Source organism: Trachemys scripta, chromosome 17 (assembly GCF_013100865.1).
Source record: "Trachemys scripta elegans isolate TJP31775 chromosome 17, CAS_Tse_1.0, whole genome shotgun sequence".
In the NCBI taxonomy this organism is placed as follows: domain Eukaryota; kingdom Metazoa; phylum Chordata; order Testudines; family Emydidae; genus Trachemys; species Trachemys scripta.
Window position 1 is genome coordinate 5413283 of NC_048314.1, and position 17247 is coordinate 5430529.

Genomic DNA, 17247 nt, shown 5'->3' on the forward strand with positions numbered 1-17247 from the left:
TGAGGAGATATATATACACACATACAGAGAGCATAAACAGGTGGGAGTTGTCTTACCAACTCTGAGAGGCTAGCTTGATTATCACTTCAAAAGTTTTTTTTCTCTTAATTAATTGGCCTCTCAGAGTTGGTAAGACAACTCCCACCTGTTTATGCTCTCTGTATGTGTGTATATATATCTCCTCAATATATGTTCCATTCTATATGCATCCGAAGAAGTGGGCTGTAGTCCACGAAAGCTTATGCTCTAATAAATTTGTTAGTCTCTAAGGTGCCACAAGTACTCCTGTTCTTCTTTTTGCGGATACAGACTAACACGGCTGTTACTCTGAAACCTGTTATTTGTGTAGTTTCTCAAACCTGTTCACATGCTCCCATCCAAGAACTGTTCTTTCCAAATATTAGCAGGCATTTGTAGCTGGCCAGGACTCTCCCCGTAAGAGAGAGAGAGCAGGGATGCAGATTTGCTGTAGAGTTTTTCATTACCTAAGTGGAGCTGTGTGATCCAATTTATGCTTTGCTCCAAGATGGGAGGTCAGAAAAACGTCATGGTCATCACAACTTAGAGATAGATTATAACTATTTAAATGCCAGTCTGTGAACTCTGGCCACGAGACATGCATTCTCCCCGCTATGCGTCTAGGAAGGGACAAAGCTTATGTCAACACCCTGCTAAATTATGGATCCTTTAAAGGAGGCTGACAAGTTTCAGTCACACAAAAGCTCCTGTTTATGGCTTGGTTCCTTCCAACGATCTTCCCTAAAGACGGAAAGGTTTGGCCTTGCAGGGTTGTAGGTTACATGTAACCTAAAATATCAAATAGCTTGGATAGGCTGCTCTGTGAGCAGCTGCTGTACACAGTCTGCCTGAGAGGGATGGAACGTGGCTTAGGAATGCACTCAGTACCTGCACTGCACTACAGACCATCTGATTTTCTTCTACCAGATTCCTTTCAGCACCAGTCTTACAGGCTGCTTCTCTCAATTGCCCTTTCTCACCTTCCCACGAGATTGTGATCCCACCATCTAACCTAGATAAGGCTGTATGTCTGCAGGAAAACATTTGGCTTTGACATGTTTGTCAGACTAAAGGCCGGCAAAAAGACACACAGAGCTAATCTAGAGCACAGTTCTTACGGAGTCAGAATCCTCTTCCACCTGGCTGCTTAGGAAATTAGCGTAATCGTCCTTCTGATTGTCCAGAATTTCTTCTTCATACTCAGTCTGATAGTCAGATTCATCTGAATAGGAGGGAAAAGAGAATCATTGATTTTAGTTGGCACCAGTAATGGACAGAGGGCATTGCAGGAGGATTACAATATTTGCGAACCACATCCTGAGCTACAAAGCACTCAGCCAGGAAGGAGAGTCAGGTTTGACCAACTAATGGCAACTCAACGAACTAATTACTTTTCCCTGGGGACCACAAATCAAGCTGTCATTTTAGAAGTATCAGTTCTCTAGCCTGCCTGGTTGCAGAGATAACCTTCAAAAACTAGATGTAAACTGATGTTTCAATGTCTGCTAGTAACTGCATTAAAATTGCCTGGTAAAAGAGGTGTGAAATGTCCCATTCATCTCAATGGGGCCTTCGCTTTCAACCTAATGATAATGTAAAATGTTGACATATTAACACCACTGATCACTGCACACAAATATCACCACTGATTAATACACACAAATATTAATACCACTAATTCATGCAAACATGCAAGAAAAGGGACAATCTTGTTCGGCAGATCTGCACAATCTACTTTTGGCATCATGCCATGGATTGAGTATGGAAGAGCCCCACCGCTTATATATTCTCCAGCTTGACTCTATTAGGATCTGGGAAGATCTGTATCTGGGGAGGTCAGAGCAAAGCAAGGTACAATGACAAGTGCTGTCCATGTTCAGTTGCAGAGGTGCCTCTGTCAACACCAGTCCTTGCAATGCCAATGCTGCTCGCAGGACAAAACCTTGGGACCTTTCTGTCCCCCTTTTACAATGTTGAAAATTGAGCCTGTATTCCTATTCAGTGTTTGTTGTCTCTTAGCCCTGGTCTACACTACAAGTTTAGGTCGAATTTAGCAGTGTTAGATCAATTTAACCCTGCACTCGTCCACATGACGAAGCCATTTTTGTCGACTTAAAGGGCTCTTAAAATCGATTTTTGTACTCCTCCCCGATGAGGGGATTAGCGCTGAAATTGACCTTGCTGGGTCTAATTTGGGGTAGTGTGGACACAATTCGATGGTATTGGCCTCCGGGAGCTATCCCAGAGTGCTCCATTGTGACCACTCTGGACAGCACTTTCAACTCTGATGCACTAGCCAGGTACACAGCAAAAGCCCTGAGAACTTTTGAATTTCATTTCCTGTTTGGCCAGCGTGGCGAGCTCATCAGCACAGGTGACCATGCAGTCCCAGAATCACAAAAGAGCTCCAGCATGGACCAAATGGGAGGTATTGGATCTGATCGCTGTTTGGGGAGATGAATCCGTGCTATCAGAACTCTATTCCAAAAGATGAAATGCCAAAATATTTGAAAAAAATCTCCAAGGGCATGATGGACAGAGGCTACAACAGGGACCCGCAGCAGTGCTGCGCGAATATTAAGCAGCTCAGGCAAGCCTACCAAAAAAACAAAGAGGCAAACGGCCGCTCCGGGTCAGAGCCCCAGACATGCTGCTTCTATGATGAGCTGCATGCCATTCTGGGAGACGCGGGGGGGCTACCACTACCCCAGCCCTGTCCATGGACACTTGCAAGGGGGGAGTCTCATGCAACAGGGATGAGGATTTTGGGGATGGGGAAGATGAGGAGGTGGAGGAGGATGAGGATAACGCACAGCACGTAAGTGGAGAAACCATTCTCCCCGACAGCCAGGGACTGTTTATCACCCTGGAGCCAATAGCCTCCCAACCCTCCCAAGGTGGGCTCACGGACCATGAAGCCAGAGAAGGCATGTCTGGTGAGTGTACCTTTGTAAATATAATGCATGGTTTAAAAGCAAGCATGTGTAATGATTAATTTGCCCTGAAGAGTTGGGATGCATTCGCGGCCAGTACAGCCCCTCCTTTTAAATGGCCAGCCGAACGGGTGCTTGGTATGGGAAAGGAGGGTGCTGCTGTTTGAAACTATTCCCACATGTTATGAAGGTTGAAGAAGCTGAAAGACTGTGGCTTACCATGGCTGCCTGCAAGCCGAATTCTGTTGCCCAGCCCTGCGTGTGTGATCTCTCACACAAAACTGGCAGGCCCTCAATATAAGAGGCAAAATGTGACCTTGTACCGAAAGCACATATGCTATGTAACGTTAACAGCTTGGTTCATCGTGAAAGAGTCTACCCATTGTTCTCTAAAATGTGTCTTTTTAAATACTACTCTCTCTTTTTTTCCTCCCACAGGAAAATGTTTTTCCTCCACAGCTGCAAATGTTTCAATGCTCCCTCTATCATCTCTGTCCCAGATGCTAGCGCAGATAAGAAGGTGAAAAAAACGCACTCGCGAGGAAATGTTCTCTGAGCTCATGCAGTCCTCCCACACTGAAAGAGTTCAGCGGAATGCGTGGAGGCAAACAATGTCAGAGTCCAGGAAAGCAGAAAATGAACACAAGGATAGGAGGGATGAGAAAGATGAGAGGTGGTGGGAGCAAGATGAGAAGTGGCGGCAACGTGATGAGAGGAGGCAGGATGCAATGCTGAGGCTACTGGGGGGTTAAACTGATATGCTCTGGCGTCTGGTGGAGCTGCAGGAAAAGCATCAGGAACACACACCGCCGCTGCAGCTCCTGTGTAACCACCCGCCCTCCTCCCCAAGTTCCATAGCCTCCTCACCCAGACGCCCAAGAACGCGGGGGGAGGGGTGGGAGAGAGGGGGGGCCCTCCGGGCACCCAACCAATCCACCCCTGAGGACCGCCCAAGCAACAGAAGGCTGGCATTCAATAAGTTTTGAAGTGCAGTTTGGCCTTGTTCTTCCCTCCTCCACCACCCCACCCAGTGCTTCCCTCCTCCCTGACCCCTCCTGGGCTACCTTGGCAGTTATCTCCCTATTTGTGTGATGAATTAATAAAGAATGCATGATTTTGAAACAATAATGACTTTATTGCCTCTGCAAGCGATGATTGAAGGGAGGAGGATGGTTGGCTTACAGGGAAGTAGAGTGAACCAAGGGGGTGGGTTTTCATCAAGGAGAAACAAATAGAACTGTCACACCGTAGCCTGGCCAGTCATGAAACTGGTTTTCAAAGCTTCTCTGATGCGCAGCGCTCCCTGCTGTGCTCTTCTAATCGCCCTAGTGTCTGGCTGCATGTAATCAGTGGCCAGACGATTTGCCGCAACCTCCCACCCTGCCATAAATGTCTCCCCCTTACTCTCACAGATATTGTGGAACACACAGCAAGCAGCAATAGCAATTGGAATATTGGTTTTGCTGAGGTCTAACCGAGTCAGTAAACTGCACCAGCGCGCTTTTAAACATCCAAAGGCACATTCTACCACCATTCTGCACTTGCTCAGCATATAGTTGAACAGGTCCTGACTACTGCCCAGGTGCCTGTGTCTGGCTTCATGAGCCATGGCATTAAGGGGTAGGCTGAGTCCCCAAGGATATCTATAGGCATTTCAACATCCCCAATGGTTATTTTCTGGTCCGGGAAGAAAAAACGGTTACTTACCTTCTGTAACTGTTGTTCTTCGAGATGTGTTGTTCACGTCCATTACACATTAGGTGTGCGCGCGCTGCGTGCACGGACGTTGGAAACTTTTTCCCTTAGCCGCTGCCGTCAGGCCAGCAGGGCCCCCCTCCCGCCAGAGCGGCGCCCCGCTCTAGGGTATATATATCCCTGCAGGCCCGACCCCCTCGGTTCCTTCTTGCCAGTGACTCCGACAGAGGGGAAGGAGGGTGGGAAGTGTAATGGACGTGAACAACACATCTCGAAGAACAACAGTTACAGAAGGTAAGTAACTGTTTTTTCTTCTTCTTACCATTGGAGGCTGGTAGGAGTCAAGGTACACCTGATTGTAGCACAGTCCTGCCAACCACTGCGTCCTCTCTGGTCTGATGATAGTTCGCGTAGTGGGCTGTGAATGTATGCACGGATGACCAGATGGCCACTTTACAGATTTCCTGGATCGGAACCTGGCCAGGTAGGTCGCTCTTCTGGAGGGCTTCCTACTACCAAGGAGAATTTGCTGGACCTGGTGGGAGCACCTGTGTTCCGCATCATTCAGCCAGAGAGATACCATGCCATGAGATGTAGCGACGGTAGGTTCGGGTGGAGCAGGCACACACACCTGTCCTGTGTGACGAGGTCGCGATGGAGGGGGAGGGTAATCGGGTCGGCTATGGACAATTCCAGCAGGGTCGTGAACCAATGCTGTCGTGGCCACGCCGGGGCGATGAGGATGATTGTCGCCTTGTCCCTGCGGGTCTTGAGGAGGACCTTGTGGATGAGCGGGAATGGAGGGAAGGCATACCTCAGGCTCCCTCCCCACGGAATCGTGAAGGCATCTGCCAATGACCCCGGGCTGAGGTTCTGGAAAGAGCAAAACTGAGGGCATTGTCTGTTGTCCTTGGTGGCGAATAGATCCACCCGGGGAAACCCCCACCTCTGGAAGATTGAATGCAGGACGTCCCGCCTCAAAGCCCATTCGTGCATGTGGTAGGATCGGCTGAGGCGGTCTGCTAACCTGTTTTGGACCCCTGGAAGATACGTTGCGATTAGATGGACCGAATGGGCTATACAGAAGTCCCATAGACGGAGTGCCTCGTGACAGAGGGGAGAGGACCGGGACCCGCCCTGCTTGTTTGTGTAGAACATGGCAGTAGTGTTGTTAGTCAGAACTGACAGGCTGTGACCTTCCATGGTGGCGTGGAAGGTCTGACAGGCGAGGCAAACCACCCTCAGCTCCTTCAGATTGATGTGAAGCAACCTGTCTTCCCTGGACCACAATGCCTGGGTCCGCAGTTCCCCAAGGTGCGCCCCCCAACCCAGGTTTGATGCATCTGTTACTAACGTCAGAGTGGGTTGTGGGGCAGCGAAGGGGATCCCTTCGCAAACCTGCTGTTGATAGAGCCACCAGCGGAGGGAGCTTAACACCCGAGCCGGGATTGTCACCACCAGGTCCAAGGGGTCTCTGTAGGGGCGATATGTTTGGGGTAGCCACAACTGCAATGGCCTGAGCCTTAGGCGGGCATGTCTGACTACGTGTGTGCAGGCTGCCATGTGCCCCAGGAGCTGCATGCAGCACCTTGCCGTAGTCGTGGGAAATTGCTGGACGGAGCTTACGACCCCTTGAATGGCCAAGAACCGCGACTCTGGAAGACTTGCCCGCGCAGTCACCGAGTCCAGGACTGCACCTATGAAGTCCAGTCTCTGCATGGGAATTAGCGTGGACTTGGGCACGTTGACCAGTAGGCCGAGCCTGCTGAACACCTGTAAAGCCAGCGTCACGTGGGAGCGGACCTCGGCCTCTGACCTGCCCGCGAGGAGCCAGTCGTCCAAGTACGGGTACACGCACATCCTTCTCTTCCGAAGAAAGGCTGCTACCACCGACATGCATTTCGTGAACACTCGTGGTGCCGTTGCTAGGCCGAAGGGCAGGACTGTAAATTGAAAACGGTGCTGGGGGTTGATGGTGAAGCGCAGGAACCGCCGGTGGGCCGGGCGGATGGCGATGTGAAAATACGCATCTTTCATATCGAGGGCAGTGTACCAATCCCCCGGATCCAGGGATGGGATAATAGTTCCAAGGGAGACCATACGGAAACGTGTTCTGACCAGAAACTTGTTTAGTCCGCGCAGGTCCAAAATGGGACGGAGGCCCCCTTTTGCCTTGGGAATCAGGAAATACCTGGAGTAGAATCCTTTTCCCCTTAGGTCTGGTGGGACCTTCCACTGCTTCCACTGTGAGGAGGTTCTGCACCTCCTGCATGAGAAGTTGCTCTTGAGAGGGGTCCCTGAAGAGGGACGGGGAAGGGGGATGGATGGGAGGGGGCGAGGAGAACTGAAGGGTATAGCCCGCCTTCACCATGCGCAGGACCCAGCGGTCCGATGTTATGTGTGACCATGCACGGTAGAAATGGGACAGGCGGTCCCTGAAACATAGAGGTGGATCCGGAATGGAATGTGGTACGCTGTCCTCGAGCGTAGCTTAAAAAGCCTGGTTTACTTCCTGGCTGCGGCTTGCCTTGGCCATAACCTTGGCCTTGGTTAGGCGTATTGTTACGTCTCCGCCTGTTATCCCTGCCACGATGGCGGTACGGTTCTTGCCGAGGACGAGGGTGGTACTGCCTCTGTGGTGGCTGGGGCTTAAAGGGTTTCCGCTGTGTCACTGGGGTATGCATTCCCAACGACTTTAGGGTCGCTCGCGAGCCCTTGAGGCTATGTAGCCTGGCATCCGTTTGATCCAAAAACAAGCCTGACCCTTCAAACGGAAGGTCCTGCAGGGTGGTCTGCACCTCTGGCAGAAGGCCTGAAACCTGTAACCATGCCGAGCACCTCATCACTACCCCTGACACGATTGTCCTAGCAGCTGCGTCAGCGGAGTCAAGGGAGGCCTGCAACGAAGTTTTGGCCACCGCCATCCCTTCGTCCACTAGGGCTGTGAACTCTGGTTGTGCATCCGGAGGCAGGGATTCTTTAAACTTGGAGACTGATGCCCAAGAATTAAAGTTGTGTCTGTTCAGAATCGCCTGCTGATTAGCGATCCTCAGCTGGAGGCCCCCAGACGAGTAGACCTTCCTCCCGAACAAGTCCAAGCGTTTCGCCTCCTTGGCCTTTGGTGCAGAGGCTTGCTGGCCATGACGCTCTCGTTCGTTGACCGCAGAGACTACCAGCGAACAAGGAGATGGGTGCGAAAAGAGGAAGTCAAACCCTCTAGATGGGGAGAAGTATTTCCTCTCCACGCCCCTTGCAGTTGGTGTACTGGAGGCCGGTGTTTGCCATACCGTCTTGTAGTTAGACTGGACCGTCCTTATAATCGGGAGAACGATTCTGGAGGGGCCTTCCGGGCTCAGGATGTCGACCATGGGGTCCTCCTGCTCTATGGTCTCCTCTGCCTGCAAGCCCAGACTGAGGGCTACACGGCGGAGCAGGTCCTGGTGCGCCCGATGATCAATTGGGGGAGGGCCAGACACTGTTGTGCCCGCCACGGCTTCGTCCGGCGAGGAGGAAGAGGTCGGGGCCTTTTGCCCATCTTCGCCTTCCTGCAACACGTCATCGATTGGTTGCTCCTCTGGGGCCTGTCCCACAGCGTGGGACTGAGACGGTACCGTGCTCGGTGCCGAGTCCACTCTTTCACGCTCCTATGGTCTGGAGATCGTTGCCTCCTTGCGAGAGGGCGGGCGGTACTGTGGAGAGCGGGACCAGTACCCTGATGGCCCAGATCTCGAGGCCCTGGATGGGGGGCCTTGCTGGTGGTAGGCCCAGGGTGTTCAGAATGGCCACTGGCCTGGCTGGCCCCATTGAGGATGACAAGAGGCTTCGTAGTCTCTACTGGCCTGTGTCCTGTGGGCATACCCGCCGTACCGGCCCGAGTCAGTCTCCGACACCACGGACGGTGATCTTGAAGGCCACGGCGGTGCCGTGGGACGGTGCCGGTCCGGGGTTGGAGAGCAGTGTCTCCGCGACCGGGACCTGGAGTAGCGTCTCGCCGATCTGGACCTGGATCGGTACCGGTGACCATGAGACCGGGAACGACTACGGGTGGTCGGTCTCGGGGATCGTGTAACTGACACGTCCCGGTGCCGACTCGAGTATGGCTGCTGGGTCGGTTCCTTCCGCTTATTGAGGACCAACGGCTGTGGCGCTTTCTGCGCGGAGGGCAACCGGGAGTCCACCGAGGCGGAACTCGACCGGGACCGGTGCCTTGAACGGTGACAAGATGGCGACTGTGATGGGCGCACCATTGCCGGCTTGCCTCTGGATGGCAGTCTCGGCGGAGCGTCCTTAGTTTGTGGAGGGCCCTCAATGGACAATTCAATGAGGTCCTTTGCTGCCTCAAATGTGTCTGGCGTGGAGGGCTGTTCCAAGAGCTCCTCCAGCCCTTCCCCCTCACTCAACGCGCCTATCCCAGGGCTCGACGGGCCTTTCGGCGCCGGAGCCACTGACACCGGGACCTGTGCCGGGGCGTAACGGCCTTAGGAGCACTCGAGGTCTTCGCTGGTGCTGCCCTCTTATGCGGGGAGCGTCCTCGGGCCTTGGGTTGGCCCTTCGATTTCGGCGGCGAAGACGACCGGTGCCGTAAGTGTCCTCGCTGAATCGGTGCCGTGGGCTTCGGGTGTCCCGCCGGCGCCGGGTCCCGGACCGATGCCGGGGCGCTCCGCACCGAGGCAGACGGTGCCGTCGAAGTAGAGGGCTGCTTAAGGCAAAAGTCTCTTTCTTTCTTAGTCCTGGGCTTAAAGGCCTTACAGATCTTGCAGCGCTCTTTTTGGTGTGTTTCCCCCAGGCAACGGAGACACGAGTCGTGAGGGTCTCTCAATGGCATAGGCTTACGGCACGTGGCACAAGCCTTGAAGCCTTGGGCATGCGGCATGCCCTGCCACCCAGGGCCGGTGCTGGGGTTGACCAAATACCTACTACAAGAGCTTAAGTACTTCTAAAGAACGGTTAACTACTAGCTTAACACTGACAACTAAAGAACTGATAACTGTGAAGATAACACTAATGACTATGCTAAGGGACACTCTCAGACGAGAGACAGAGTTGTTCCAACGCCGCCACGGACGGTAAGAAGGAACTGAGGGGGTCGGGCCTGCAGGGATATATATACCCTAGAGCGGGGTGCCGCTCTGGCGGGAGGGAGGGCCCTGCTGGCCCGACGGGAGCCGCTAAGGGAAAAAGTTTCCGACGTCCGTGCACGCGGCGCGCGCACACCTAATGTGTAATGGACGTGAACAATCACTCGAAAAAGAAAGTCCCTTCCTGCAGCTTTTGAAACAGACCAGAGTTCCTGAAGACGCGAGCGTCATGTACCTTTTCTGGCCATCCCATGTTGATGTTAGTGAAACGTCCCTTGTGATCCACCAGTGCTTGCAGCAGCATTGAAAAGTACCCCTTGCGGTTTATGTACTCGCTGGCTTGGTATTCTGGTGCCAAGATAGGGATATGCGTTCTGTCTATCGCCCCACCACAGTTAGGGAATCCCATTGCAGCAAAGCCATCCACTATGACCTGCACATTTCCCAGAGTCACTACCCTTGATAGCAGCAGCTCAGTGATTGCGTTGGCTACTTGGATCATAGCAGCCCCCACAGGAGATTTACCCACTACAAACTGATTCCCGACTGACCGGTAGTGTCTGGTATTGCAAGCTTCCACAGGGCTATTACCACTTGCTTCTCAATTGTAAAGGCTGCTCTCATTTTGTTATTCTTGCGCTTCAGGGGAGAGCAAGTCACAAAGTTCCATGAAAGTGCCTTTACGCATACAAAAGTTTCGCAGCCACTGGGAATCATCCCAGACCTGCAACACCATCCGGTTCCACCAGTCTGTACTTGTTTCCCGGGCCCAGAATCGGCGTTCCACGGCATGAACCTGCCCCCTTAGCACCATGATGTCCAAATTGCCAGGGCCCGTGCTTTGAGAGAAGTCTGTGTCCATGTCCTCATTGCTATCGTGATCGCGCTGTCGTCGCCTCCTTGCCTGCTTTTGCAGGCTCTGGTTCTGCACATACTGCAGGATAATGCGCAAGGCGTTTACAATGCTCACAACAGCAGTGGTGAGCTGAGCGGGCTCCATGCTTGCCGTGGTATGACGTCTACAGGAGAGCAGGAGCACAGAGTTGCAGCGGAAGTGGTGGATGACAATGGATGCCATGAGACTAGATATTTATCCCAAACAATGAGAGGACCTGTGAGGTGGATTCATGGCATCAGGAGAGCAGAGTTGCAGCGGAAGCAGTGGATGACTGAGCTCATTTACTCTATTGAGCTCAGTCATCATTTACTCAATTGAGACTGAGTTCATTTACAACAGCAGGAGGAGAGCAGAGTTGAGGCAGAAATGGTGGATGACCATGGTTTGCACACCTACTGCACCGTCTGCTGCTCGCAGCACCCAGGACACAACAGCCGTGGTAACAGTGAGCTGAGCTGAGCGGGCTCCATGCTTGCCGTGGTATGGCGTCTGCACTGAAAAAAGGCACGAAATGATTGTCTGCCGTTGCTTTCACGGAGGGAGGTGCGACTGGTGACATGTACCCAAAACCACTCACGACAACGTTTTTGCCCCATCAGGCATTGGGAGCTTAACCCAGAATTCAAATGGGTGGCGGAGACTGCAGGAATTGTGGGATAGCTACCCACAGTGCACCACTCCGTGAGTCGATGCTAGCCATGGTATTGAGGATGCACTCCACCGACCTACTGCGCTTAGTGGGGACATACACGATCTACTGGGGGTTGGACTAGATGACCTCCTGAGGTCCCTTCCAACTCTGATCGTCTATGATTCTATGACTGTATAAAATCACTTTCTAAAGATCGACTTCTATAAATTTGACCTAATTTCCTAGTGTAGACATACCCTTAGCCAGCCTCTGATCTTCCCATCACCACCAGCTTACAGAAATTTCCTCTTAAAAGGATCTTTGTCAAACGCTTTTTGAAAGTTGAAATAAATAAATGATATTCACTATTTTGTTGATGTACTAGGGATGTGTGATATTCCCCTATTAAACCCATACTGGCTTGTTCTGATCATATCACAATTACCTCGGTGTTTTATCTTACTATTTTAATGTGGTTTTAATCCATACTCCTAGTTTTGCAGTATGACTCACTGTTCTGACATTATCAGGATAATCCCTAGCGCCAGTTAGAGAGTTAGGTAAGACATTAGCTGCCATCTGGAATCAGAGCCACTGAATTAACTGAAGGATTGCGTATTTATGTCACCAGTTCAGTCCCTTTTATCTTAAACTTTTGCAGAACTCTTGGACATACCATCTGGTCCTGGGGACTTGATTATCCTTAATTTATCAGTTTGTTCCAGCAACTTCCATGTGACCTGCTTAGTTTACCTCTTTTATTACCTGAAGAGCACAGGCATGGAGTGTCTCCCCAATATCTTCTGTGGTGAAGACTGATGCAAAGAAATTGTTTCACTTCTCTGAAAAGTGCACAAAATTTTGGACCACTCCCTTAGATCTTTCACAGACTGCCTTGCTTCCAAAGAACTTACAATTCTTTATTTGATTTTTGTCTTTGACTATTTGCTCTTCCCTTTTAGCCTCCTAATTTTGACTTTGTATTTCATCCACCATAGTTTATGCTCCTTTCTCTTAGTGTCAGTAGAGTTGGAGCGCCTTTTTCTGAGGGATTCCCTGTTTAGCTTGAATAAACTCTTGAAGTTAAATCACTGAACCATTTGCATCATGCTCCCCTCCACCCCCAGCTTTCCTGCTTCCTTTCTTCTTTAGAGGTATGCGTGCCTTTTGGTATTCTGTTATGGGTTGCTTAAGTAGCCTCCACACTGAGTCTAAGAATTTTAATGTCCTCACTTTTGCCTATAGGTCTGTTTGATCAGCTACAGATGGGGAAACTGAGGCCCAGCGGGACCAGTGGCACAACAGTCCCCCTACAAACCCCAATGCCATTCCCATGTTCTAAGTGCTAGACAATACTCCAGCCTAGAAACAGGATAATGTTACTTAGAAGATTTAATCATTTTCAAATAACCACAAAGAAACCTCCAGATATGTCACAAGATAGACCAGAAGAGACTGTTACAGACTCATTCATGCTGCCTCCATATCAATTCACCATTCTATTTAAGAACTCAGATACTTTCAGAATATTGATCAGAAGGAGTCCAGTGAACTCCCTGAACCTGCATTACTGTACACATCCATCATAGCTACTGTCCAGCTCCTACCTTATAAATCAATACTGAAGCCACATACAGCCCTACTCTCTAGACTGTGGCAGTTTGTGACGCCACGCCAACTGAAATGCTCTGACTGACAACCAGCAGGGGTAATAAACCAGCAAAGCAATGGCATCATTGTCACATGGGTTTGAGCTATTCCTGCTCTCATGCCCAACCTTTTCCCTGAAAAATCAAACAAGATGCATATGCAGCAAAATTAAACAAATCTCAACTGCTCATGCTGGTCATGTTGGGCATTGATTCACCTTGCATAGAGTTGATCAAAAAGCCCTGTTTTAGACTGGTTCCTTCTGCAGTGCTTGCAAGGAGTCTGCCAATAATCACAACTAAACACAACAAGCAAGCACTTTTAATTGAGCCATCGCACGTCTCAGCAAAATAATGATGCCAATGTGTTACTCCACTCTTGTCCACCGGCACCCCAGCCTTCTGTTTACTGCTTCTTGCCTGAACACATCACAGCTAAGAGGAAGCACAGTGCTCTACTCACGAGGCCAGCTGGGACTCAGGAGAGCTGGATTCCATTTCCAGCTTTTCCCCCTGCCTCCCCTTGTGACCTTGGACAAATCACTGGGTCTCTCTGTGGCTCAATTCCCCATCTGTAAAATCCTGCTCCACTTCACAGGATGGTTCGGAAGATAAACCAATTCCTGTTTGTAAAGTGCACAGATAACTCACTGATGGGGGCCGTACATGGTAATCAGACAGATCCATCATGGCTACATATACAGTGCAAGCAGAGACCTGGGTTTCTATTTGTGTCACTAAATCATCACTCCTGCTTTTGAGGGATTGGGAAAATAACCATCCTTTTGTGATGTCTGAAATGTTGGTGGGTTTGCAGAGAGTGGGCAGGGAGATGGAGCAGATGTGCCAGTAGCAGTTAAACCAGCTTCACCGAGACGCTTAACAGCTACAAAGTTATCTGTGTAGATACCAAGTATGGGGCATATGCTGTGAGATGGTCGAATACCTTCAAACATGGGAGTTGCTGGATTCTCCTAGCTGACCCCTACAACCCTGACCTAACTCTCCACATGTTAAATCAATTGGCCCCCATTCCCATGGGGGGCTGTCAGGACAGACATCTCAGCATCCCCAGCGCTGGCCTGTGTGTGGAATCCTGCTCCCTATTAGCCACCTAGGTAACCTCAGATTATCTTGGGTTTAAAACATCCGTGACATTTGGCTTGTCTGTTTATTACGTTTCCATGAGGTTTGCATTTCTGCCCTAATTCCCACTCCCTCCTGTGATGGTGCTAGAGCACTGCCATCGTAATTGAGACTTTGTTAGGCTCTAGGGCCTCAGCCTTGTAATAAGCATTGTGCAAACTGAACCCTGAGCCCATGCGGAGCCTTGCTGATTTCAATGGGGATCTAACTCCAGTATCAGTAATGTCAAACTGAACCCTCTCACAGCAGGTGTAGGTTTAGGTGAAATGTACACAATTAATGATTTACTTGAAATCTTTCTAAAGAGCAGATGAGCAACAGCTTATACTCAGCGGCTGCGAGGGACCACGTAACTCAAAGGTTTAGCCTGGTGTCTATTTATAAGCAAAGGCCAATTTTGCCCAAATAGAAATGCTAAAGCCTCTGAGGATGGCATACTACTCATTGCTATGCAGCAGTGTAAGAGTAATCCCACCTGTGAACCCAACAGTCCTGGCAAACACAGACACCACTGGACTGTGTATCAAAGGCCATACAGAATTCACAGGATAAAGAAGAAGAAAAGTCTTTTTCAGCTTGGTTCGGAGGAACAGGTCTTGTACTTAAAATGAATTAGCTGATTACTTAAGTATTGCTCGCGTTGGAACAGTCGATAGCATCTGCTGCATTCTGCAGATGACAGTACATTCTGTTCCTTAGCATTTTATTCTAACACAATGGCTATAATAAGCTGGCAGAAAACGGATTAAAAACACTTGGCCATTACTTTTTCCTGTAGTTGTTCAGAGAGTAATTTGTAGCTTTAATTAAATATAATGGCTATGATTAAAAAGGAGGCCCTTGATATAAACTTGGTGAGGAAATGCTGGAATTAAACTCATTGCATCTGTAGTTTACCACAGATGACAGTATTTTCAGAGGTTTACAACTTTATTGTTAAAACTTACTTTGAGCTAAAAGTGAACAAACAGCCTGAGATGGCTCTCTAAACAAATGTTTCCAATAGCAGTGTGGTCACTAATGTTATTGCATATTTGTATTTCAAGAACTCTCAGGGCTGGTCCACACTAACCCCCCACTTCGAACTAAGATACGCAACTTCAGCTAGGTGAATAACGTAACTGAAGTCGAAGTATCTTAGTTCGAACTCACCGCGGGTCCACACGTGGCAGGCAGGCTCCCCCGTCGACTCCGCGTACTCCTCTCGCGGAGCTGGAGTACCGGCGTTGACGGCGAGCACTTCCGGGATCGATCCCAGAAGATCGATTGCTTACCGCCAGACCCGGAGGTAAGTATAGACGTACCCTCAGAGGCTATAAGCAGGAACAGAGCCCACTGTGGGAGGTGTGTTACCCACTTCTGATCCTCTTGGTTCAGAAAGACGAAAAATAAAACAAATGGCAACAGCCACTGCTGCAGACTGGAATGCGTTCACATGCGTAGGCTATTCCAATGTGGTACTTCCCCAAGGCTTTCATTATTCAGTAGTTCTACAGCACTCAACAACAGTGCTCTTGAGAACGAACAGGAAGGTGTGGTCCCTGCCTCAAAGAGCGAACAATCCAAATATTACACATGGCAACAGGTGAGTATAATAGAGAAACAGAAGCAGGAGAGGCGGGGAAAGACAAGGACGATGGTGAAAAGATCACATTGTTGCTCTGGGAGGCACAGGCCCATTCTTGCTAATTCGGTGTGGTTTTTGTTTCTCTTTTATAACTCCATTTTTGCAGGTGATACAGCTGATGTGAAGGTATAAGGTTCTATGGATTAGATTGTTTGTGTGCCAATAACTCTCCAAGCTTTGATGGACATCATGGAATCAGGCAGTCTGCCACAATCTTATGTGGATTGGTACTTTTTAGATATTTATATTGAATTATTTTTTAAAATAGCCAGATCCTGAGCCTGCTGCATATGCACAGTAATTACTTTTCCTAAGGGTTTTTAGAATGTCTTTAGTGCAATAAAAAGATTACACACCATTTTATTGCTTAAATGCTACTAGAGACAATGATGCAGCTACAATAATAGTGTGTGTCCCCGAGAGTATATATTGACATAACGGACAGCAACACTCTTTTAAGCTGTCTTCTGTACCAGTGATCTACAGTGGAGAAGAGTGGTTCTTTTATATATGTCCAGTGCTATTACAAAGAAAAGACAAAGAAAATAAACATACAAAATTGTGTTAAAGGTGCAATAAGACATCAAAGGCAAATGAAGTCAGAACTGAGCTGTGCCATTTTTCACTTGCCCTATTACACCTTGGATTAAAGCACACTGGGTCTCCCAATGTCTTTTGCATTGACCTTTCGCCCTTTTAACATCCGAGCACTGCTGAGCTAGTTCTAGATGAAACAGAAGCCTTAAGAGCACATAAGTGAGGAAAATTAAGATTGAAGTCAGACTCATTAACTTCACTTTAAAAAGTGAGCATGTGTGAATCCCTGAGCACAGCAGCCTGGCAGCTGGATTTTCCTTCTCAGGGCTCTGTTCTCCCTGCACCACATGAGTAACTACCTCAATGGCAACTGAGCATGGCACTGACGGCAGAACAGCTCTCTTGGGTCAAAATTTGTCAAACCTACTTTTAAGGTACCTTAATACTAACGCTCTATTTAACTGGCTCTCTCATCTAAAGGCAAATCTTACCCAGCAGGCGAGCAAGAGGTGTATTGGGGATCAGATTGCTGCAATAAAGCATTTAAATCACAACTGGTCTAAATAGTCATGCCACTAGTAACCGTGTTATGCAGAACCTTTTGTTCCTATTCTTAATGACTGTTTAAATATATTTGATTAATATTTTCTTCATTAGGCACAGTGATGGGAATTAGCATGTCAAAGAGCTGCAGGGACATCTCAACAGAGTCGTAGATGGAGGGGCTGTTAATTTCTCAACGGGTGGCCCACAATGACAGACAGGTTGAGAACCACTGCATTAGATCCTGGGAGTGTAGCAACTGTGTGCAGAAGCAAAGCAGCCATTACTTGTTCCTCGGCAGCATGCATGCAGCATTGCCCATGAGAGCCGGGTTAAGTGAGAGAGGGAATGGGAAATAAGAAATGCTTGAAAAAGCCTCTAATGTGCTGATGTTCCCAATAATGGGGGGGGGGGGGGGGGGATAAAATGTAAGCCAGTGATTCACTCAGCACTGCTTTAATAAGAGCAGGAAAAGTTCCCTGCACTGGGCCT

General features: G+C 49.4%; 1 protein-coding gene across 3 annotated transcripts in view; it reads right to left on the minus strand.

Moving 5' to 3' along the window:
- PNPLA7 (patatin like phospholipase domain containing 7) overlaps window positions 1–17247 on the minus strand; it is a gene marked incomplete in the record, with an annotated part of 370650 nt that overhangs the window by 1122 nt on the left and 352281 nt on the right. For all 3 annotated transcript variants that reach the window (XM_034793933.1, XM_034793931.1, XM_034793932.1), the window contains 1 exon segment: window positions 1137–1240. In XM_034793933.1, the coding sequence (XP_034649824.1) occupies window positions 1137–1240 (104 nt within the window).